The sequence below is a fragment of the Pteropus medius genome, unplaced genomic scaffold, assembly GCF_902729225.1.
Source record: "Pteropus medius unplaced genomic scaffold, Ma_sr-lr_union100, whole genome shotgun sequence".
Taxonomy (NCBI): domain Eukaryota; kingdom Metazoa; phylum Chordata; class Mammalia; order Chiroptera; family Pteropodidae; genus Pteropus; species Pteropus medius.
The window spans coordinates 37634-63121 of record NW_024356411.1 but is presented as its reverse complement, the minus strand read 5'-3'; the positions used below and the strand labels follow the sequence as shown (position 1 = coordinate 63121).

General features: G+C 51.2%; 1 protein-coding gene and 3 gene segments (V, D, J or C); all 4 read left to right on the top strand.

The window, feature by feature from the left end:
* Positions 1-198: 198 nt before the first annotated feature.
* On the top strand, positions 199-11163 carry LOC120602279 (uncharacterized). Its single transcript, XM_039862385.1, has 6 exons — positions 199-312; positions 414-721; positions 1816-1947; positions 2197-2269; positions 10185-10332; positions 11097-11163. The coding sequence occupies exons 1-6, from the start codon at positions 210-212 to the stop codon at positions 11161-11163; spliced, it is 831 nt and encodes a 276-aa protein (XP_039718319.1). The 5' UTR covers positions 199-209.
* A 2084-nt stretch (positions 11164-13247) lies between these two features.
* LOC120602275 (Ig heavy chain V region MC101-like) lies at positions 13248-14188 on the top strand. The segment is given in 2 exon segments: positions 13248-13469; positions 13554-14188. Coding segments are annotated over 2 exon segments (396 nt in total).
* Positions 14189-18508: 4320 nt separating this feature from the next.
* Positions 18509-25488, top strand: part of LOC120602280 (immunoglobulin heavy variable 1-3-like) — a 35320-nt gene continuing 28340 nt past the window's right edge. Inside the window, 1 exon segment of the V gene segment in view lies at positions 18509-18592. Coding sequence covers positions 18547-18592 — 46 coding nt within the window.
* LOC120602278 (immunoglobulin heavy variable 3-23-like) lies at positions 20999-21442 on the top strand. The segment is given in 2 exon segments: positions 20999-21044; positions 21146-21442. Coding segments are annotated over 2 exon segments (303 nt in total).

Below are 25488 nucleotides of genomic sequence, written 5' to 3'. Positions count from 1 at the left end.
CATGTCACAGTAAAAGTCATATTTCACCAAACAATCTCATTGTCACTATGTGCTCAGGTACATCCTGGCCTGATCTGGGTTCTGCCCTCTCTGTGGGTTCCAAACCCCAGAGCTCCTTATACAGTCAGAGCGCATGCAAATAGGGCCCCTCTGCCGATAAAAGCCAGCCCAGCCCTGAGCCTGCAGCTCTGGGACAGGAGCCCAGCCCCATGATTCCCAGGAGTCCCCATTCCGGGATCAGGTCTGAACACGCACGCCGCACCATGGGATCGGCTGGGATCCGCTGGGTTTTCCTCGTCGCTGTTTTACGAGGTGACTGATGGGGAACAAGGGACACTGTGTACGTGAGTGGGTGTGAGTGAGGAACACGGACGTGTGACAGTTTCCTGACCCCGACATGTCTCTGTTCGCAGGTGTCCAGTGTGAGGTGCAGCTGGTGGAGTCTGGGGGAGACGTGGTGCGGCCCGGGGGGTCTCTGCGACTCTCCTGTGCAGCCTCTGGATTCACCTTCAGTAGCTACTGGATGTACTGGGTCCGCCAGGCTCCGGGGAAAGGCCTGGAATGGGTCTCAACCATTAAATATGATGGCAGCAGCACATACTACGCTGCCTCCGTGAAGGGCCGATTCACCATCTCCAGAGACAACGCCAAGAACACGCTTTATCTGCAAATGAGCAGCCTGAAGGCTGAGGACACGGCCGTGTATTACTGTACGACAGACACAGTGAGGGGACTTCAGTGTGAGCCCAGTCACAAAACTTTCTACAGGAGAGAGGGGTGGCATTCAGGACACCAGGGGGCGCTAAGGGCACACACAGCACAGCACACACAGACCAGACCAGCAGCAGGTGCACAGGGAGCTGGGGAAGGGGCTTCCTTTTGGGAGCAGCGATTTCCTCTCAAATCTCTCTGCTGCCTCCCAGGAGAATTACTGCTGTTTCTTTGTGGCTCTAATTTTCCACATTCTCACACAGACGAGAAATGAAGAAGTAACCTGTCTGTAGACGGCGTATCAGCAGTGCCTGGGGACCTTTCCTGCAGCAGCTTTCAATGTGTCCTTTCTGATTTCTTGACAGACAGACCACCTGAGGGCTTTGTGTGCCTGAGGCTGGGAACTGTTTCCACACAGAATGAGACACAGCAGAGTGCAGGGACCTGTGTGCTGAGCTCAGGCTCTGCCCCCCAAACACACACGCTGTCCCCACGTGGGCCTCCCTTCAGATGGGACACATGACCCACATGGGAGGACCTGTCCACCAGGACTCTGTCCCACAGGGTCCCTGTCCTGCCTGCAGCACGTTAACCTCTTGTTCCTCATTTTCTCGGGTGGATGATAAACACCCTTCATCACCTGCTGTCACCTGCTGTCCTAGTTCCACTAAATCTGTTTAGTCATTGTGTCCCCCGTGCTGCAGTCTCCCTCACTCTCAAGCCCTCCCCACGTACCAGTCACAGCAAAGAGGATAATAATTTCCGACATGGTCCCCTCCTATGATTCTGCACTGGGCCCTGGCACTGCACAGTCTGCTGTTGTGTCTTCAGACCCCATCACGTCTTTGCTGTAAATCCTCCCACATCCAGGAACGCTCCCAGTGGGAGGGTAGCTGCAGCTGGTGTGACCAGAGTGGTGAGGGTTCAGGTGAGGGACCCCGCGTGTTTGGACTTCTCTCTGGTTCCTGGTCAGTTAGAGGAAGGAGCACTTGAGCTCCCCACAGACGTGGTCGCCTCTTTACTCTGAAGAGCATTTCTCTGCCCATGGAAGAGGAATTCACGCCCTTGACCCTCTAGTCTATAAATCCCCGGCCCACCCCTCAGGGATACAGCCCCATATCTGGTATGGAAGCCTCGGACCGAGCTGAAACTCAGAGATTAATTGAAAAACATCGAGGGAGGAAGTGGGTGCTCGTACCTGGTGTGCTCAGAAATCTGAATGAGGAAATCCTGAGGGTACGACCATGTGTCCCAGGCCTGTCCCCATGGTTCACAGTAGAGGATAAAGAATGAAATGCCTTTGCCGTATGACATGGGGACAGAGAGGACAAGCTGCTGCAGTTCAGAATGCAAAACGGCATCAGGTTCTTGGACGGCCACGTCCAGACTGAGCGAGTGGTGACACATGAAAGAAAACCTTTCAGATTTGACTGAGTAGTGCTCAGTCACTGCTGATACATGACTGAGATCACCTCCTGCATTCAGGGTGACAGTGAAGATGAGGACCTCAAGGCACTGGCTGATTCCGGTCCTGGCAAAAGCTCTGTGCTGGCTGCAGGTGACCACGTTCGTACTGAGTCCTTCGGTGATGGAGAGAACTCCCTGCCCTTTCCACAACGCTCCAGTCCTAGTGGGGCGGGACCTCCACACTGACCTCACTTAACCTTTCCTGCCTCCTCCAAGCCTGATTCTAAATCAGTCATTGCAAATGCAGACTCCAGCTTATGAATTTTTGAGAAACCCAGTTCAGACCATTATATTCCTACTGTGGACTTCCAAGTTCACGTGTTTCTCTCAAGCAAAATACAGTAACTCTAACCCAACAGCCCCCAGTGTCTTGCTCATTATGGCACCGACTCTAAAGTCTACTGTCCAAACTCTCATCTAAATGCCATCTCATCAGTTATTGGTGGAACTTTGTGAATGGTTCAACCTTTGGCGAATGTCCTCTCCAGCTGTGAACCTGTGAAACCAGACAGTTACGTGCTCCCAAAATGTGATGGTGCGGCAGGCACGGGTAAGAGAATCCCGTTCTGAAAGAGACAGAGAGGAACAGGGGAAGGGGTGACGGGCCCACAGCTGTCAAAACCCGGCACCTTCCCCAGGCCGTTCTCCCCTTTTCCTCAACCTGGTTCATCCTCACGCGATGCAGGTCCCCGTCCTGCTCTGTGCACGCCAAGAAATCTGAACGCTCATTCATTCTGCGCCACCTGCTCATCCCCTTTCTTTCTAAATGACTGTGTTTCTGCAGGAACAATCACGTCTCTTCCCCGGGCTGATTCCGCGATGGCTGCGGTACCCGCTCGCCACGCCCGCCATCTTTTTACCGATCATTTTTCTGCACCTCCTTTCCTGCCCTCGACACAGGAAGCTCCACACTTCTGGCCGCTTGGATGGGCTGGGCAACTTTCCCGTCTCCAAGCTCTGATTAGCGCTCGATTGACGCTTCCATCTTGGACCATTCGCTCCTCTCACTTTTCCTCAAAGCCGCAGGAGGAGCCAACCACGCCTGCCCTTTGCTTAGAAATCTGCACATCTAAATTCCCATTTTCACTGCTCGCAGCTCTACCTTCCACGTCACCATAGAAACCAGGCCAGCCAAGCTCTCTGACACTTGGTGACAACATCACCTTTTCTCCAGATCCACTGACCTGTTCTCATTTCCACTGACACCGCACCAGAATAGTTCTCAATGTCCACACTCCAACCACCGCTGTCCTCGTGACTCTGTGCGCATTCTCTCAGAGTGTGGGAGCTTCCTCCATGGCTCTCCCTGAGTTCTCAACACAATCACCTGTAAAACCCCTCTCAGCAAGCTCGGAATATTCTACCAGGCATCTAAAAGTCTCCCACCTCCTACCCATCACCTAGATCCACGTCCACTTACATCTTCTTGGGTGCTCGTTCAAGCAGCACCCACGTCTCAGAAACACAGTCTGTCTCATGTGCTCAAGGTGCCATCACAACGACCAACGACTGGACGGCTTAAATGACAGAAATTATTGTCTCTCATTGTGCAGACAGGAAGTCGAGGTCACTGTGCAGAGACATTGATTCCTGAAGACAAGGCTTCCCCGTGGGAGACAGCTGACTTCTCACTGGAATCTCATGTGCTGGAGAAAATGAGCGATATTGCTCTTTGTATTCATTTTCTTAGACAGACAAAGATTTACATTTAACCTTGCTTAACCCTATTACTTCCTAAGTATCTTTCTCCCATACAGTACATCGTGTGTTACGGCTTCAACAAATGAATGGTGGATGTACATTTCAGACATAGCAAGCTCCCAGGTTTCACTACCTGTGAGCAGGTTCACTGACCAGAACGATGTTCATCACGTTCCTGGTTATGTCGGCACAAGCACAGAATCCTGACAGCAGCACTTACGAGACGTCCTCACGCAGAAACCAGTGCCTCTCAGACGTGATCTTGGACCTCATTTCCCAGCGCATCCTGGAAGCCAGGACTCCTGCGTCTCCTCCTGCCTGCTCTGCAGCTTCCCCTGGGACAGAGCACTCTCAGGGGTTGGCTCGTGTTTCAGGAATGACAGTTCCTTGTCCTGGTGTGAGGTGGCACGTGCTCCTTTTGAGTCCAGCCAGGGGGACTGGTGCCTTTTCAAAATGTGACCTCACCTGAAGTCCAATAGGTCTCTTCCTCATTGTGCTCTCCAGATTCAAGCTTCCTGGGAGAGACTTAACAATGTTCAGTGATTTCCTGTCCAGTGATGTCTGTCCAGGTGCCACTTACTCATCGTGAGATTAGATCCCTACATCTAATAACAGGTCAAAGGTCACCTCTGAGCATACATTTCGTGTATGCATCTAATTCACTGAATAATGGAAGTAGAGTGTGCATTGACCACATGGTGTGTATCTGCAGGGTTTCTCAGAAGTGTCCTTCATTAGAGGAACCTAAAGAACATAAATGATCCAGCAAGTCCCCAAGAGATTCTGGACTCAGAGGAGTGCCGTCTGTGTCATGCATGAACTAGATAAATGTACTGCACTTCCTGAGAATCATCATTGTCAATGTCATCATCATCATTGTGTTAATCAATCAATCAGTATCAACCTGTTTATTGTATCATCGTGAACACAGATGAACTCTTCCAGAAATTACACCCACACACACTTCTCCCACAAACCTGGGCACATGGAACCCCTCTTCTGGGGTACTGCAGAATCTCGTGATACCAGGCTTGACACCACCAGCATGTAGAATCCTTCCCTGGAGACTGTGGAGTGCGGGTCACAAAAAAGGTGGAGGGAAAAAGGAAGACAACAGACTGGAGGTGTAAGGTGCAGACTTCTGACTTTGTTCTCTGCATCTTATGTGACCAAGAAGGACCGGATCCCTAGTTACTTAGAGGCCTTCTAAGTTGTAATTACATTAAATCAGATTTTATCATTGTCGCCCATACACACACACACACACACACACACACACACGAGTTGCAGTGTATATATTAATAAATTGGTAGAGAATGTATTTTATGATAAAACATACAGGTTCACAAACAGATCAAATTCTTTTTTCCTAAAGAGATTTCTTATGCTTTTTGTATTTTTAAACACCCTTTTTTTACTTAATTAAAAATTTTTATCTTCATCATTTTTCTGTGCATTATATTCCCTACAGTTATCAAACTTTTTAATTTTTAAAAACATTTTACTATATTTATTGGGATGACATTGGTTAATAAGATTAAACAGGTGTCAGGTGTACCAGTCTATAGTGCATCATCTGAGTGTCACACGGTGTGCTCATCACCCAAGGTCTCGTCTCCTCTCACGACCGTGTCCTAGACATCCTTTACCCTTCTCTGTGACTCCAACATGCTTTCCCTTTGCTGACCACATGCTGTTGTCTGTGTCTATGGGTTTTTGTTTGTTTACACATTTGTTTGTTGCTTGCGTTTTTACCACGTACGTGAGTAAAATTATATGGTCCTCGTATTTTCTGTCTGATAATCAAATATTTTACATAATAAATTATCCAAAACACCAGTTACTGATTTCTCTGAAGAAGCTTGAATAGAGAAAAAGTCACATTCTAAAGGCGGTGATGAAGTGACGTCCTTACACATAAGTCTGACCCCTCAGATATGATTTTGGACAAAGGCTCCAGCGTACGCCAGAAAGTCAAGGATGCCTCAGTCTCTTCCATCCACATTTGCAAGTCCACCAGAAAAAAACAGAGTTCTCCTTGGCATGGCCGGTGTAATATGTACATTATGTATGGGCGTGCGATTCCAACTGTACACGTCATCCTGGCGTGGCTGTGGCTGACAGAGCTCTACCACAGCAAGACGGCTACCGTACAAGTGCAGTCATCAGTGGAGGACGAAGGACACAACTCTTTTCCCATATGAAATGGGGACAGACTATGACAAGGTGCTGCTGTAGAGAAAGCCTAAGGTCAACCTCTGAATTGCATGTTTATGTATTTTATTAGCTTCTCGACATTACGATGTTTTAACATCTTTATAACCCTTTCTGGATGTGGACAGACTTCTGCTCACGGGAACCCAATCCTTAGAGTCAGCACAGGGCCTGGCTTGGCACATGCCTTTCACATGCAAAGAAGCCCACCAGGGGACACAACCTCTGTCTGCCCACACATCCCAGGATGCAATATCCTCTGCCTTCAGTATTCCTGGCCCAGGTGCCAGGCAACTGGAGAAGCCCCTCCAGCTTCAAGGCCAATAAAATAATCAGCCCTAAGCTGATTGCCCACCCTGCTCTTCCCTCCCCAAGAAAAACCCAGTAAATCCCAGGTGCTAAGGTCCCCTCTGACACCCTGTCTGCTGCTTCCTGAACACTCTGGTGTCTTCCATGAGACCCTTGTGGCATCATAACCACCCGTCTCTAGGACCTGTGAGTGTGAAAAACTCTATTTCCCCCGATCCCTTTCTATGCTTCCTCCTGTAGCCATACCTGTCATCTTGAAGAGGAAAAGTAGAGGAATTTTCAACAAAAGGCCAACAGCTCTGTGTTCTGCTTCTGTAAATATGCTCGCAGGTGCACGAGCTCACTGCAGAGCTCACTTGCACTTTGCCCTACTTGCTCTTTGCCAGGCAAATGGAACTGTTTGTTCCCCAGCAGCTCCCGCTTCCTGTAACAATTTGTAACCATTGGTAGCCCTTAGCAGCTCCCGCCCTTCTACCAATGTTACTACTTGCAACCATAACAATTCCAGCTGCTTTAAAACCGAACCGTCTGAGCTCAATTCAAGCAATCAGCTCATGTAAAAGGCTCGTATAGGAGGAATGTTGCAACTCAGGAACTTTACCTGAAGCTCAGGTTGGTACCTTCAGGCACATTAGGAGAGGCAGATGGGACTTTCCCCCTCCTCACTGCACTGCACAGCCCTGTCGTCCTCCGTGTGGACACATTGGGAAGGTGAACGACTATCCATAGCCAAGTGGATAAGTTCTCTGGTAAAAGTTAGATGCTATAGAGAACACACCTGGTGCAGCTCCAACTATTCCTGAGTCATGGCCTTCAGATGGGCATTAGGGGGGACCTGCAGATCGGACCGTCGGATGTGCTGTATGATCCAGGTGCCATCAATTGTGGAAACAGACTGGGCAGGACAAAGTTTTTGAGAAATTCGTAGGGACGGCCATAGTGGAAGTGTCCGCAAAACCTGAAGCCGCTGTCCACCATGGAAATCCATGCCATTCGGGTGTGTTTGGGTCAGCCCAGATCAGGTTATTTATGATAAATTTTGACTTAGAATACATGGGTTACAGATTTTAACAAACATGGAGAATACCTGAGAGCAACAACTAGATTAGTGGGGACTGAAAAACACGGAGAGAGGAGGCCAGCCATGTTTTCACAAGGAACTGACCGTTTCATGTAGCATTCTATGTTTTCAGAAGAAGCAGGTTCATTTTATCAGACATTTACAGAAGGGGTGTGGTCAAGGCCTTCTGAAAAGCAGCTTCGGCGACAGATGACTTTCGTTGGAACATTCACTCGTATTTTGTTATGAAACCTCCACACTTGTAGAGAAAATGCTGAGGGCTCAGGGAGGCTGCAGACGTGTCAGGCCCCAGTGCAAGTCCGACCCCGAGAGCAGGCAGAGGGAGAGCTGGCGGGTGATGTTCCTAAGTCGCCCTGCAGTGGGAGGAGGGTGCAGCATGTCATCCCTCCAAATTGTCACTCCTAGGACGTTCATGTCACCAAGCAATGGGCCTCCCCACTGTCCGTTCTGAGCCTGTCCCAGACTGAAGTGGCTCAAAGGTGTGTGGTCCCAGCACTAGCCAGATTATCGGATTCCAGGAGCAGTAGCTGGGCCTGTCCCACGGGGTACCCTGTACGTGGAGGTGACGGCTTCCTTAGGACCAATGCACTGTGCTGTATTTATTGTCAGAAAATCTGGTTGTGGTTGTTATCGTGGCGGATGTAAAAGGTCAAACGTACATGATGCAAACAGTTTAGCCCTGACTCTGCTGTCCTTCACCACGAGCCGTCAGGGGACAAGCCTGACTGGCCTCTCTTGGCGTGGAAAGAGCCACAGCTGAGTGTCCGATTCCCTTCTCCTCATTCTACCTTCCAAAGAACAGCAGGAGAAACACGTCACACAAGTTCCCCACCGTCCATAACAAGGACCGCCTCCCTCCAGGATCCACTAAGAAGGTTCCAGCTCCATCTGAGCACCTGTCACGATTGCCGTCGTCACCCACATCTCTGCGTCTGCTCAGGACGGCTGAGGTTTCCTCCACGAAAACCGAGGCTGCTCCCCGATTCCCTCTTCCTCTCTGAGCTCCCCCCAGATCCTCCTCTAAAGGCCCGTCCACAGCATGGAGGCTTCGTCTAACACTGATCTCAACACCCTTCCTGCATCTTTGCCCTGCCCGGTTCCAATGCAGCGTCCAGTTTTACGTATCTGTTACGGCAGCACCCCATGGCTCTGTACCGATTTCATAGTCCATGTGAGCTCCTAAAAAAAGCAACAGAGATGAAGCAGCTGAGAGAGACATCTGGAATTTACTTCACACACTCCTGGGGGAGACGAATCCATGATAAAGACAACCACAGACTTGGCATCTTGAGGTCTCGCTTCCTGGTTCACACACGGCCTTCTGTGCCCTCAATGGGGGATGGGCTCCCTAAATTTGAAGATGCTGGCTTTTCAAAAGATTAATTGTTTTTAGTTAAATTTTTGTTCTTTCTAGAGCTATGCCCTGCGTAGACCTATCACATGGGTAGGCTGAGTTTGGTCTCTTATTTTTCTGTAGGAACCTCAGTTCCCAGACCTCGGGGTGCAATTTCTGTGAGTTTTCCCATATCTGAATGTTCAAGGGAATTGATTGATTTGCACTTAGCGCAGCTTGCTCGTCACTGTGGCTGTGTGTCATAAGAATAAGAACATTTTCTCAGGTCTCTACATATACAAGCTGAGAATTGGCTTTCCTTGTAGAGCGCAGGAACTGGGGACACTCCAACACCCATCAGCAGGTGCATGGATTCACATGGAGGTGGACGCATGCATTGGATGCAGACTCAGCACTGACTGGTGCGAGCCCGGGTCACACCATACGCTGCATTTCCAATTATGATGCTGAGGATGTAACATGGACATCATCTGTGTATGTGCGATTCCAAGTATACACGTCATCCTGGCGTGGCTGTGCCTGACAGTTCTACCACAGCAAGACAACTACCGTACAAGTGCAGTTACCAGTGGACAAAGAAAGTTAGAGGCACAGAGAGTGACACTCAGATGGGACAGTCGCCTCTTGGTTCTCGTACGTGCTCTCCAGAAGGCAGCGAATCCCACACGCGCTGATGCAGGATGGAGACCTGCACCCCACTGGGCAGGTCCCCACTGTCCTGGAGGTGGCCCAGGGGAGCAGTGGGGTGCCGTGGGGTGCATGCAGGGCCAGACACATGTGTTCACTCTTACACATGTGAGCTGTTGATACCAGCAGGCTCTCTGTGGTCCTGTTTGGGCTTCTTCACTTGTATTGCGGGTAAATGATATCACATCCCGTGACTTACATGCATGAGTAAAATGAAATAAGATGATGGTGCTAAGTGTTTAAGTAACACATGTCACAGTAACAGTCATATTTCACCAAATGATCTCATTGCCACCACGTGCCCGTACACACAAACGCCTGCTCTGGGTCGCTGCCCTCTCTGTGGGTCCCCAACCCCAGAGCTCCTTATAGAGTCGGAGCTCATGCAAATAGGGCCCCTCTGCTGATAAAAGCCAGCCCAGCCCCGAGCCTGCAGCTCTGGGACAGGAGCCCAGCCCTGCGATTCCCAGGTGTCCCCATTCCGGGATCAGGTCTGAACACGCACGACGCACCATGGCGTTTGGGCTCAGCTGGATTTTCCTCGTCGCTGTTTTACGAGGTGACTGATGGGGAACAAGGGACACTGAGTACGTGAGTGGGTGTGAGTGAGGAACACGGACATATGACATTTTCCTGACCCTGACGTGTCTGTGTTCACAGGTGTCCAGTGTGATGTGCAGCTCGTGGAGTCTGGGGGAGATGTGGTGCTGCCCGGGGGGTCTCTGCGACTCTCCTGTGCGGCCTCTGGATTCACCTTCAGTAGCTACAGCATGAGCTGGGTCCGTCAGGCTCCGGGGAAGGGGCTGGAGTGGGTCTCATCCATTAGTAGTAGTGGTGGTAGCACATACTACGCTGCCTCCGTGAAGGGCCGATTCACCATCTCCAGAGACAACGCCAAGAACACGCTGTATCTGCAAATGAGCAGCCTGAAGCCTGAGGACACGGCCGTGTATTACTGTGCAAGAGACACAGTGAAGAGACTTCAGTGTGAGCCCAGTCACAAACCTCCCTGAGGGAGACAGGAGGGGAGCTCAGGACACCAGGGGGAGCTCCGGGTACACACAGCACAGCACACACAGACCAGCCCAGCAGCAGATGCAGAGGGAGCTGGGGAAGGGGCTTCCTGCTGGGAGCAGCGATTTCCTCTCAAATCTCTCAGCTTCCTCCCAGGAGAATTACTGCTGTTTCTTTGTGGCTCTAATTTTCCACATTCTCCCACACACAAGAAATGAAGAAATAACCTGTCTCTTGACAGCGTATCAGCAGGGTCCTGGGGACCTTTCCTGCAGCAGTTTTCAATGTGTCCTTTCTGATTTCATGACAGAGAGACCTCCTGTGGGCTTTGTGTCCTGAGGCTGGGAACTGTTTCCACACAGAGAGACACAGCACAGTGCAGGGCCCTGTGTGCTGAGCTCAGGCTCTGCCCCCCACAGACACACGCTGTCCCCACGTGGCCCTCCCTTCAGACGGGACACATGGCCCACATGGGAGGACCTATCCCTCAGGACCTCTGTCTCACCGGTTCCCTGTCCTGTCTACAGCACGTTAACCTCTTTTTCCTCATTTACTCAGGTGGATGTTGAAACACCCCAACATCACCACTATCATCTACTGTCCTAGTTACATGAAATCTGCTTAGTCATGTGTCTCCTGTGCTTCCGTGCCCCTCACTCTCAAGCCCTCCCCACGTACCAGTCACAGCAAAGAGGGTTAATAATTTTTGACATGGGTCTCCTCCAATGATTCTGCACTATGTCCTGGCATCACACAGTCGCTCAGCTGTTGTGCCTTCAGACGCCATCACAGTCATTGCTGTAAATTCTCCCCACATCCGAGAAAGCTCCTAGTAAGAGGGTAGCTGCAGGTGGTGTGAACAGAGTGATGAGGGTTCAGGTGAGGGACCCCGTGTGTTTGGACTTCTCTCTGGTTCCTGGTCGGATAGAGGATGGCGCACTATGAGCTCCCCACACACGTGGCCTCCTCTTTACCCTAAAGAGCATTTCTCTTCCCAGGCCTCATGGGGTGGCCCAGCACCCCTAATACAAGCTGAACCTGTACTGATCACTCTCTCCTATAGGCCATCTTAGCTGTTTAGATCTCCTTAGAGAATCAAGCCCCTCTACTCCACTCACATTGTGTCCCAGGTAACTATGGGTTTCTCTCCTTTATTAAATAGAAATGAATCATGTAAATGGAAGAGGAATTCACACCCCGGACCCACTAGTCTATAGAAGCCCCATCCATCACTCAGTGATACAGCCCCCCACACGCACACCCAATATGAAAGCTTCAGCCTGAGCTGAAACACAGTGGGGGAGATGAACCCAGAGTTAGGGAGGAAGCGTGTGCTCGCTCATGATGTGCTCAGGGTCGAATGAGGAGCTCCTGAGGGTACGACTGTGTGTCCCAGGCCTGTCTCCAAGGTTCACAGTGGAGGATGAAGGATGCAGTGATTTTTTCCGTATGAAGTGGGGGCAGAATAGGGCCAGGTGCTGCAGTTGGTGTGAATGCTCCCTGCATTGAGTGTGTTTACGTATTTTATCGCCTTCTCTACATTATGATGTTTAACAACTTTCAAATATTTCTTGATGGGGAGACTCTTCCCCTCATGATGGAACCAGTTCTTAGATACAGCACAGGTATTAGCCTGACACACGCCTTTCACTTGGAAACTAAGCCTCCAGGGCACCCGACTATCTCTGCCCGCACATCCCGGGACACGATACTCCTCCACCTTCGTCATCCCAGGCCCAGCTGCCAGGCAGATGGAGAACCAAGTCCAGCTCTGAGCCCAACGAAATGATTCACGTGAGTCAGGCCCACGCTCTTCACCAGTCCTGCTCATCCTTTACCCGGGAAACCCCAAGAAAACTTGGTTCTAAGGTCCCTTCTCTCTCCCGTACATGACTCCTGACACCCTGGTGTCTTCCATGTGGCCCCTGGTGGCATCCAGGTCTCCAGTCTCCAGGATTCTGAGTGTGATAAACTCCGTTTTGCCCTGATTCCCTCCTGCAATAATAAAGGTTGCATGGCACTGGTCGAGGGAATGACACAGTTCGATAGACCGGAATATGTGTGACCTTGGATCAGCCAAGGGTTTCTTAGATGTGACACACAAGGCTTAGACTTTAAGGAAAAAGTAGGCAAATAAAAATGCTTGGTACTTGAAATATTATTTCAAAATTTAGTTAAATCTCCAAATAATATAATTAAAATATGTCGTAAAAAGTATTATATAGGATATGTAATGACTTTATCATTTAACAAAAAAAAATAAGAAAAAGCACAATATGAAGGGTCCAGCATCAGGGGTCTTCCAGCCTGATTATGGAGAGAGGCAGCTACTTAGACAAAGACAACTCACATGTGCTTCAGTGAAGGAGGGAATTGGAGAAGACTGTCTATTATTTTGGATGTAATTTATAACAAAGGTGAAAAAAGTATTATTTCCTTGAATTTTGTTTATAAATAGTTGGGGTCCGTGAATATATTCAATCTGCTTGAAGTAAAAATGTGTCTGACCATCATGCTAATCACTTTCATAATTATGAGAAACACTTATAAGTTTAAAAACAGTGACCTACTCAATAGTCCAGTGTTTATTCGTATACTATGAAAAGCAGGGTTTCCTTAGACCTGTTTCAATGTACCTTAGAGATCGGTTGCTCTGCCATCCCAGACTCAGACACCGTATGTATTAAAGGGAAGAGCCCCAGCTGGACCCCAGAGACACCAGGGAGCCTGACCCAGTCCCTCCCCACTTATGAGGAGCAGGCTGCCCACATGCAAATTCCTCCTCCAGCCCCAGGGTAAAACCTGTCTGGGCTGTGGACGCTCACAGCTCTCTCCTCACACAGGGCTCAGGTCTCTGGGGAAGCAGAGCTGTGTTTGAGAAGAAGATGAGACTGTGGGGTCTTCTCCTGTGCCTGGTGACAGCCCCCCAAGGTGAGTGTCTCAGATGTCAGACAGGGGTCTGTGGGATGGTTGTGACAGCATGTGACTGACAGGACAGATGCTCCTTGTCCCCAGGTGTCCTGTCCCAGGTGCGGCTGCAGGAGACGGGCCCAGGACTGGTGAAGCCCTCGCAGACCCTCTCGCTCACCTGCACCGTCTCTGGGTTCTCTTTAACCAGCTATGGTGTACAATGGACCCGCCAGGCTCCAGGAAAAGGGCTGGAGTGGGTCGGTGTAATAACATATAGTGGAGGCACAAACTACAACCCAGCTCTTAAGTCCCGACTCAGCATCACCAGGGACACCTCCAAGAGCCAGGTTTTCTTGAAACTGAACTCCGTGACCAGCGAGGACACGGCCGTGTATTACTGTGCGAGAGACACAGTGAGGGGACCTCAGTGTGAGCCCAGACACAAACCTCCCTGAGGGAGACAGACAGGGGAGCTGCAGAGGCCGATCAGGTCACAAGGGGGCGCTCAGGACACACAAAGCACAGAACATACAGACCAGCCCAGCAGCAGGTGCACAGGGAGGTGGGAAGGGGCTTCCTGTTGGGAGCAGCGATTTCCTCAAAGTTCTCAGCTGCCCACGGGGACAAATCTGACTTTTTCAACATGGCTCTAAATTCTTTTCTACCGCAGACTAAAATGAAAATGTACCTTGTCTGTCTGTGGACGACATATCACTGGTGGCTGGGGACCTTCCTTCACCAGTTTTCTATGTGTGTGTTTTCATGTCTCAGCAGAGGGACCATCCTGAGAGCTGTCTTCTTCTCTGTGGCTGGAAAATACCTGCACAAAGAGAGACCCGGCACAGTGCAGACTCCTGTGTGCTGAGCTCAGGCTCTCTGCCCCCCAGGCACAAGCTGTCCCCACATGAGCCCTCCCTTCAGACAGGACACATGGCCACAGGGGTAGGATCAGCCCCCAGAACTCTACGCAATGCCGTTTCTGTCCTGCCTACAACACAGGATCCTCCAGGTCTTCACTTCCTCAGATGAATTTTGAAACCCTCCCAACACGACCAGTTGTCATCTACTGTCCTAACTTCACTACGTCTGTCCTATACTGTGAGCTCCATGGGACTGGAGCCCAGCTCAATCTCCCAGCCTCCACCTAGGCCAGTCAGAGAAGAGGGATTATGTGCATATATGGCATTCACCTGTCCTTAGTTCATCTGCTATTGTTAATCTAACTTGCCTGTCCATTTGTGGACCCCCCGGGCAGGTTATAATCAGGAAGTCTAAAGGTGACCTGCTTACCCTACGTGTCATGCACACTTATGATTCAAGGTCACTCGGGAACTATTGAATGATATATCTGTCTCAGGTCGTGGCACAGCTGGTTGCTGACTCATGGGCACCACTAAGAACTCAGAAAACTTATGACAGAGACATCTTGGTGGATGCACTTGTACAGAGCACCGTGTTGGACAACTTATCGGTGTCTGTGGTGAGATAGGGTCAGGGGACACTTTGGATGTGCCAGTCACTTCTCATGTCTCTTCTTTTCCCAACGCTCCTGTCCTAGTGGGGTGGGACCACGGCACCATGCCCTCACTTAGCCTTTCCTGCCTCCTAAAAGCCCAATTTTAAATACCATCTTTGAGAATTCAAACTCCAACATACAAAGTTTGAGGGTCCCAATTCAGTCCATAAAATTACACCTGCGGACTCCAAAATCCACGGCTCTCCCTCATGTAAAATAAACTCTAAGCCAACGTCCCCAAATGTCTTACTCATTACAGCATCAGCTTAGAGTCAAACGTGCAAAGTCTCTTCTAAACATCATCTCATCAGAGACTGGTGGATCTTGACGTATGATTCATCCTGAAGTGAACGTCCTCTCAAGGTATGAACGTAGAAAAACAGACACATTTTGTGCCTCCCAAATGTGACAATGGGGCAGTCAGAGGGCAGACATACCCATCTCGAAAGGGATGAAGAGGAAAGAAAGAGAAATTGTGGGGCCGGCACTGGTCCACCACCCAGCAAGGCAATCCTGCCAGGCCTTAAGGTTGGAGATGGTCCACTCCGGCTGGATGCCCCCACTCTGTACCCTCCGGATGGCGGTCCCACCCTGCGGACCCACTGAGGTGCTTTCTCTCGCTCTGTGCCCCAAAGAGAAGTCTCGCTGCAGTTCTGCGGGGCAGTGGTCACACCCGCAGGCTCCATTAGGTGGCAGTCACACCTGAGCTTGGCTAATCTAAGGCGGTGGCTGAAGACTCTGAAAGCAAGGAGTCCTCCCTGATGGTCTCGAGTCTCCTCCAAGGCTGTTCTTCCTTTTCTTAAACAGACTGTGTCCTCAAAGCCAAAGTGGCTTATGATCCTTCTCTGTAGAATCCAAGAGGCCTGACCACCTTCCTCCATTCTGCCCCACGAGTGCGTCCCATTTGCATCAGAATGATAGTATTTGTGCTGGAAGAACCACAGTTCTAATCCTGGCTGGTGCAGAGATGGCTGATGAAACCTGCTGGTCATGCCCATGAATTTTTCTATCAAATTGTTTTTCAACAACATCTTTCTTGCCTGCTTCATAAGAAACGTCACACTTCTGGCTGCATGGATGGGCTGGCACCTTTCAAGTCCCCGAGTTCTCATTAGCACTAGATGTCCACTGCCATGTCCGATCCATCAGCCTTCACACATATTTCACTAGATGCAGCAGGAAGAACCAACCACTCCTGCCTTTGCTTAGAAATCCCCACAGCTAAATACACACTTTCACTGCTCACAGCTCTACCTTCCCCCAAACCCAAACCCACCAGCCAAGCTCTTTGACACTTCGTGACAAGGTCACATTTCCTGCAGAACCCGGGCCATGTTTCTCATTTCCATGGACACCTCACCAGAATGACGCCCAATGTCCACACTCCAACCACCGCTGTCCTCATGACTGTGTTCGCTTCTCCCAGGGTGTGGGAGCTTCCTCCACGGCTGTCCCGTCCTCTCTCTGAGCTCTCCACACAATCACCTGTAACACCCCTCTCAGCAAGCTTGGAATTTTCTAGTAGGCACTTAAAAGTCTCCCACCTCCTACCCATCACCTGCTTCCACATCCACTTACACCATCTTCGGTACTTTTTGCAGCAGCACCCCAGTACCACAGTCTGTCTCATGTGCTGATCGCAAAGACCAAAGACTAGGCAGCTTAGATGACAGTAATTTATTGTCTCATGTGATGGAGTCAGGAAGTCAAGTTACAGGGTCCAGATACATCGATACCTGGTGAGAATCCTTCCCCACAGGCAGACAGCTGACGTCTAGGTGCAATCTCATGGGCTGGAGAAAGTGAGAGATCTGTCTCTTTTGTCCCCTCTTCTCATAAGGCCACCAGGTCCAGTGGATGAGGACTCACCCTACAGTCTCATTTATCCCTGACACTTCCTAAGAACCCTTCTGCCATACAGTCCATGGTGTGCTAGGTTTCACCACATGAATGGTGGGTGTTCAGTTAACACATAGCAAGATCCCAGGGTTAACTGTGAGAGGGTTCACTGACCAGAGGATGTTCATCACGTTCCTGGTTATGTCGGCACAGGCACAGGCTCCTGACAGCAGTGCTTACGAGACGTCCTCACGCAGAAACCAGTGCCTCTCACATGTGATCGTGGACCTCGTGTCCAGCACATCCTGGAAGCCAGGACTCTGCATCTCCTCCCGCCTGCTCTCAGCTCCCCCTGGGACAGAGCCCTCATGGGTTGGCTCATGTTTCAGAGGTGACAGTCCCTGGTGTGGGTTTGCAGTTGCATCTGCTGGGTCCACCCAGTGGCATGAATACCCTTTATAATGGGGCATCACCGGAGGTCTAACAGGTCCCTTGGCTGTAGTTCGTTCTGAATTCTAATTTCCTGGGAGAGACTTGACATTGCCCAGATGTTCAGTGATTTCATGTCCAGCGATGTCAGTCCAGGGGCCACTTACACTTGGTGAGATCGATCCCTACATCTAGTAACAGCATGAATAGAACCACTGAGAGAACTTCTGCTGTGTGTGTCTAATGTACTGAATAATAAAAGTGGACTTTGTTTCAAGCCAGATGTTCTGTATCGGCATGTATTGTCACGTGTCACCTTCAAACAGAGGGACCTAAAGGATAGAGAATCTCCCTCAAACCCTCGAGAGCTTCTAAACTCAGAGAATGCTGACTGCGTCAGGGCTTGTGTCCGAAAAGGTTCCCTCGTGGTTCACAAAGCCCTTGCTTGGGACCTCCCCGCACAGAAATTGGGGGCGAGTGAGGCCAATTCACTATATCAAGAAGTGAAGCCAAAAGCATATGGTGTCCCTGAGGGAGCATCCTGAAGTCAGGGCACGGACACTTAATACCACTGTGAGGTCATGCCCTCTGAACCCAGACAGGACCCTCCCCTGCAGCATGGGGGCTGGGCTGCAGGGGCCACTCCGGACCCACCAAGCAAGTATTGTGCACGCATAGTAGGTGCAGAGGATGTGGGCAAGGGAATTCTCTGAGGGCCTGGGGCTTCCTCTTTACACAAATCATCTAAATTTACAAATAGATTGGGACTGGAGAAGCAACAATAAAGGTTCTATTCTGTCAAGATCAGTTGACAATCTTGAGAACACAATAAGAACCACACACCCAGGGGCAGGTCTAGGGCGTCTAGACATCTGAATGTGGGGAGCTGGTGGCAGGGTGTGTTTTACTCGGTGTGACATTTAAGAGACAATCTGACGCAGGAATACGAGGTCTAATATCAGAGTCCAAATGCACCCAGTCTCCCGTGTCATTCAAGGAAGGTGCACAGTGAGGAGACGTCCTGTTGGACTCGTTCCTCAGAGGGAAAAGCTCTGTCTGCACAGAGATCAGGCCCCTGACAGGGACACATGTGCACAACAAGCATTTGTACCTGGGATTCATATGTTCATTGATCAAGGTTTCTGTGTTATCAACTTCTCTCAGGTGGGGCCAAATCTTCAGCTATGAATACTCTGCCTCATGAATATGCAAATGAGCCGAGATGCATTAGGTTAAATAGGGACCTGTCTTTGTCCTCACAGCACCCACCATCACGCCTTCCCCCACAGAGGCCCTGACAGCACCACCCTCAGCATGGACTGGAACTGGAGAGACCTCCTCCTGGTGGCAGTGGCGACAGGTAAGGGGATGCCCAGCCCCGGGCTGACGAGGGCACCAGAGCCAGTCAGAGCTCTGCACCCACTGCTGTCTCCTCTCCACAGGTGTCCACGCCCAGGTCCAGCTGATGCAGTCTGGGGCCGAGGTGAGGAAGCCTGGGGCCTCCGTGAAGTTCTCCTGCAAGGCTTCCGGATACACCTTCACCGACTACTATATGCTCTGGGTGCAACAGGTACCAGGACAAGGGCTTGAGTGGATGTGACCCGTTAACCCTAATAATGGTGGCACGGACTACGCACAGAAGTTCAAGGGCAGAGTCACCATGACCGCAGACAAGTCCACCAGCACAGCCTACATGGAGCTGAGCAGTCTGAGGCCTGAGGACACGGCCACATATTACTGTGCGAGACACACAGAGTGACAGCCCACATCCTGAGAGTGACAGAAACCCTGAGGGAGAGGGCAGCCGTGTGGGGGGCTGAGGAAGGAAGCGAACAGTGTCCTCTGACGTCCTCACACAGAGACGGAAACCTGTCACTATAAATGACACTCACGAGAACACCTGGCACTCAGGGAAAGGTGTCACGAGTCCAGGTGTCCTGCAGGAAGATGCAGGGACTGCATTTCCTCACAGGTCTCTGTCATTTGTCATTGCTTCTGCAGAGGGCACACATGCACCTCCCTGGTCTCTGGATGAGGGGAGTTAGGTTGAGTAGTCTCCTGGACAGACATCAAGGTGTTGGCAGGAACACATGTGCCCAGAATCTTGGGGGTGTGCTGTGGTCTGAACACGTGTGTTCCCCATATTTACATGTGGAATTACTAACCTCACAGAGGACAGTGTTAGGAGGTGGGGTCTCTGGGAGGTGCTGGGTGGTGCGAGCACAGTCCCCATGAAGGGGACTAGATCCTTTCTAAATGAGGCCCCAGAGAGCATGCATGTCTTTCCCACATGAGGACACATCAAGGACACATGAAGCAGGAAGTGGACACTCACCGGTTGTGACCCTGCTGCCACACGGACCTTGCATTTCCGCCTCCTGCACTGTGGGTCGTGCAACAGTGTTGGTCACATGCTACCCAGGATGTGGTGGTCTCTTTCAGCAGCCAGAACCTCTGACAGAGGTTTCTGTGTCTTTCCTGGCTCTGCAGCGGCTTCTCCTTCCATCCTGCCTCAGGGCCCGTTCTCCATCCCCACAACCTCGAGGACGTCACCTCACATCTCTGGTCATAGACCTCTTTCTTCTCCTGGAGTCTGATCTCCCTCTGCCTGGTTCCGGTGTGAACACTTGTGGCTGTGTCAGGTGTTGCTCAGATTACGCAAGAAAGTTATTGTATCTCAAGACGTCTAATGAACCTGGAATGACAAAGTGTCTTTCCCATGGAACGGCCACAGGTTTTAAGCATGAAGCAGACTCTAGCAGCCCACCAAATATTCCCATCCACCCACAGGTTCACTAATGTTAAACACCGTCCCCCACAGCATCGCCCTACTGATGGGGTCCCTGGTTCCTGCGAGGATGGTGGCTCTTGCCTGTCAGTCTCTTCAGGAGAAGCCTGCTTCAGCTGGGCTTTATACAGGTCCCTCTAGAGGGTCATTGGGAAGAACGCCAGTAGAGGACAAGTGGTTGGGGCTGTCCGCACTTGTGCTCCTTGCTTCCGGGTGCAATAACGGGCCTGTAGATTCAAATGATGCCTGCATCCTGCTGTGCTCTACAGTTTACAATGGTCAGACATGCACCATTAGGGCTACTGCAAGTACACAATGGACGGATGGTTCCAGTAGACTGGTATACACATAGATGACAGCTTAACCTTCAGAGACTCTCGAAAATTCTTCTTCCTTTCTCTATACAATCTTACACAGACACTACGATGCTAAAAAGCGACCTTTAGCTATAGGAAGCGGTTTCTACAAATCCCATGGGGCATGCCCAACTCTACCCCGGAGCTGGTTCATAGGAGCAGGGCCCAGGGGGTGGCACAGAGACAGCCATGCGAGCTAACTCTCCCCAGATGGGAGCTGTCCGACACAGTGCCCAGCTCTCCTGCGCGGCAGCGTGTAGCTTCGCTTCGGCCAAGGGAAGGGAAAACGGACCCAAATCACGTATTTTGTGCACATATAAAAATAGAAGACAATCCTTGCTGAGTATGGTCCCAGCACAATCACTTACTAAGAAGTCATGATACATGGGACGCTGTCTCAGCCAGCAAAGTGTCCAGGACACTCACACCTGCACAGGGCACTGCCTTTCATACACACGTCCAGTCTCAAAGCTGTGCCAATAGAATGAGGGCATGTAAGTAGGGCCCCTCTGCCGATCAAAGCCAGCCCAGCCCTGAGCCTGCAGCTCTGGGACAGGAGCCCAGCCCCACGATTCCCAGGGGTCCCCATTCCGGGATCAGGTCTGAACACGCACGCCGCACCATGGCGTTTGGGCTCAGCTGGGTTTTCTTCCTCGCTGTTTTACGAGGTGACTGATGGGGAACCAGAGACACTGAGTACATGACTAGATATGAGTTTGGAACAGGGATGTGTGACCGTTTCTTGACCCTGACGTGTCTGTGTTCGCAGGTGTCCAGTGTGAGGTGCAGCTGGTGGAGTCTGGGGGAGACGTGGTGCGGCCCAGGGGGTCCCTGCGACTCTCCTGTGCGGCCTCCGGATTCACCTTCAGTAGCTGCGGCATGAGCTGGGTCCGCCAGTCTCCAGGGAAAGGGCTGGAGTGGGTCTCATCCATTAGTAGTGGTGGTGGCAGCACATACTACGCTGACTCTGTGAAAGGCAGATTCACCATCTCCAGAGACAATGCCAAGAACACGCTGCATCTGTAAATGAGCAGCCTGAGGGCTGAGGACACGGCCGTGTATTACTGTGCGACAGATACAGTGAGGGGTGTCACTGTGAGCCCCGTCACAGATCTCCGTGAGGGAGATGGGGGTGTGGCCCTCAGGTCACAGGGTATCTCAGGACACCAGCTGGTGCTCAGGTCACACTGTGCACGGGGAGCAGCCTCAGAAACAGGTGGCAGTGGAAGTTAGAGGGTGCCAGTCAGGGCCTGGGGCTTCATCTCTATGGAACCATTTCCGTCATATCCTCTCTTCCTACATGATTCTGTGTTTGCGTCGTAAGTATCTGAACCATTGGTGTTTGTTGTAAAAGGAGCAAAACATTTTTGCATGCACGGAACGCAGAGAGTCACTATTGTGTAAATGCAAATTAACCATCAAATCTTCTTCAATTAGCCAGCAAAATCTGTAAAGCGGCTCTATTGGACTCAACGGTACGGTGCGGCAGCACACAGCTCGTGTCCACGCCCGGCAGCAGCGGACCAAGTGAGCGGGACACTGAGCAACAGAAACGCGTAAACCCAAACCAGAGCAGCGAGGCCCTTGGCGAGGTCTGGGTGGTGTCACTGCCTGGACATCATGCTTATGATGCCAATAGTAGTTACACCGTGCAGAAGCACAGGGACCCCAGCAGCTCGGTGTGGGTGCCCAGTCTGAAGATGTCACACGCACACAGACTATGAAAAGCTTTATCACCGCCATTATTGACGTGTCTGTTGAGAGTGGATCCGGCTTTCGGCAATTCAGAAAGGGCTGATGGAGCAGGGAAAGGAGCCTTGTTTGGGGCTTTTGTTGCGGTTCGGTGACAGGGCTTGGGGAGGGTCCTGCTCACAGGAGGGCTTGTGTGGTCTCAGTCTCCCACCTGCATCAAACAAGAGAGAACCCACACTTTGGAATCAGAGTTCCCGTGTGGGGGCCGATGGGGGAGACAGAGGGATGACCCTCAATGTGTCAGCGTCAAACATCAACAAATAGAGTCTGTCGACTTATTCCCCTTAACACCTGTTAAAATAATAAGCGAGAAGAGCAGATGGCCAAGCGAAGAGTTTGTCCGGGGCAGGTGGGCTGCGCTGAGTGTGTGTCTCCTCGTCCCCACGTCCCCCACTGCTCTGATGGACTCGCACTGCACAGAAGCAGGACAGGCACTAACAGTGTCTGGAAACACAAACAGGCACCCCCCGCCGTGCCCCCGGCCACCAGCCCTGGGACGTTGACGATGCCATTAACCTCTCCGTGCACAGATGCTCGGACAAGGAGAGTCCATTCTGAGCTGGAATAACACCAAATACTGTGCGTGTGGAATATCTTTTTGAATTAACCTTGTTTAAATGACTGCTGGTAGCATTTACCAATGCAAATATAACTCTACAGCACGCACAGTCTGGCCACTGTAAAAAGCCCGCTTTCACGAGAGTACGCTTGTCCCTCTGAGTGCAGGGAGGACCTTCACCCAGGGACCTGCATCTCTGTCCTTTAGAGGAGGGGGACGTGCAAATGAGGCACCCGAGCACTGATGAGATCAGCCCCTTCCCGGCCCTGCAGCTCTGAGGACGCAGCCCCAACCCTGGGCTCCGAAGTTTCCATTTGCTCCAGGAGTTAACCCGAAGGACGCGCCATGAAGTTTGGCTTGAGCTGGGCTCTTGTTGTGACTACTTTACATGGTGACATTATGGAAGGAACTGGGGACTTGTGTGTGCATGTGTGTGTGTGTGTGTGCGTGCGTGTGCGTGTGCACGCCTACTCTACTAAGTCCAATGTGTCTGTCTTGTCTGCAGGTGCTCAGTTTGAGGTGCAGCTGGCGGAGTCTGGGGGGGACCTGAGACAGCCTGGAGGAACTCTGAGGCTGTCCTCCAAGGCTTTGGAATGACCTTCAGTGACCGTTACATAAGCCGGATCCGCCAGACTCCAGGAGAGAGCCTGCAGTGGTGGTGCTTGTTATCATGGCAGAGGTAAAGGATCAATCGTACGGCCTCTGAACAGATTAGCCCCGTCTCTGCTGTCCTTCACCACGAGTCGTCAGGGCGCCGAGCCTGACCTGCCTCCCTAGGCGTAGAAAGAGCCTCAGCCGAGCGTCCGATTCCCTTCTCCTCATTCTACCTTCCACAGAACAGCAGGAGAAACACGTCACACAAGTTCCCCACCGTCCATAACAAGAACCGTCTCCCTCCAGGTTCCACTAAGAAGATTCCGGGACCATCTGAGCACCCGTCACGATGGCCGTCGTCACCCACATTTCTGCGTCTGCTCAGGACGGCGGAGGTTTCCTCCACGAAGACTGAGGCTGCTCCCCGGCTCCCTCTTCCTCTCTGAGCTCTCTCCCTCCTCTAAAGGCCCGTCCACAGCATGGAGGCTTCTTCTAACACGCAGCTCAGCACCGTTCCAGCATCTTTGCCCAGCCCGGTTCCAACGCAGCATCCAGTTTTTATGTATCTGTTACAGCAGCACCCCCATCTCCCTTTACCGATTTCATAGCCCTTGTGAGTTGCTATTAAAGAATAACATGAGATGAAGTGGCTTATAGGACAACTGGAAGTTGCTTCACACAGTCCAGGGGTGAGAAGACCATGATAAAGACACCAACTGACTCGGCATCTTGAGGTCTCGCTTCCTGGTTCACACGGCCTTCTGGGCCCTCACTGGGGAAAGTGTTCCATGAAATTAAGACAGTGGCATTTTGAATGATTAACTGTTTCTAGTTGAACTTTTGTTCTTTCTAGGGCTGTGCCCTCTGGACACCTATCACAAGGGCAGACAGATTATGATCTCATATTTTTCTGGGGCACCTGAGTATCCAGCCCTCGGGGTGCAGCATCTATGATGTCACAGAGCTGATATGTTGAAGAGAATTTACTGCTTAGCACTTAGTGCAGCTTGCTTGTCACTGTGGCTGCGTGTCATAAGAAGAATAACATTTTCTCAGGTCTCTCCTTCTACAGGCTGAGCATTGGCTTTCCTCGTAGAGCCCAGACACGAGGGACACAGCAACACCCCTAAGCAGGTGTGCGGAATCACACGGCACAGACGCACTCATCGGAAGGAGACTCAGCACTCACCCGTGCGAGCCCGCGTCACACCACACACTGCACTTCCAATTATGATGCTGAGGATGTAACATGGACATCATGTATGTGTGTGCGATTCCAACTGTACACGTCATCCTGGCGTGGCTGTGGCTGACAGAGCTCTACCACAGCAAGACGGCTACCGTCCAAGTGCAGTTATCAGTGGACAGAGAAAGTTAGAGGCACAGAGAGTGACATTCAGATGGGGCAGGCGCCTGCAATACACCTGTGACCCTGGTTCTCGCACGTGCTCTCCGTTAGCACTAGAAGGCAGCAAATCCCACACGCGCTCATGCAGGACGGAGAACTGCACCTCACTGGGCATGTCCACTCTGTCCTGGAGGTGGCCCAGGGGAGCAGTGGGGTGCAGTGCGGAGCGTGCAGGCCAGACACATGAGTTCACTCTTACACACGTGAGCTCTCGACACCAGCAAGATCTGTGGTCCTGTTTGGCCTTGTTCACCTGTGATGCAGGTAAATGATATCACATCACATGACTTACGTGCATGAGTAAAACACAATAAGATGATGGTGCTAAGTGTTTAAGTAACACATGTCACAATAAAAGGCATATTTTTCAAAATGTCCTCATTGCCACCACGGGCCCAAACACACGCACACCTGATCTGGGTTCTACCCTCTCTGTGGGTCCCCAACCCCAGAGCTCTTTATACAGTCAGAGCACATGCAAATAGGGCCCCTCTGCTGATAAAAGCCAGTCCAGCCCCGAGCCTGCAGCTTGAGACAGGAGCCAGCCCCACGATTCCCAGGAGTCCCCATTCCAGGATCAGGTCTGAACACGCACGACGCACCATGGGATCAGCTGGGATCCGCTGGGTTTTCCTCATCGCTGTTTTACGAGGTGACTGATGGGGAACAAGGGACACTGAGTACGTGAGTGGGTGTGAGCGAGGAACAGGGATGTGTGACATTTTCCTGACCCTGACATGTCTGTGTTCACAGGTGTCCAGTGTGAGGTGCAGCTGGTGGAGTCTGGGGGAGACGTGGT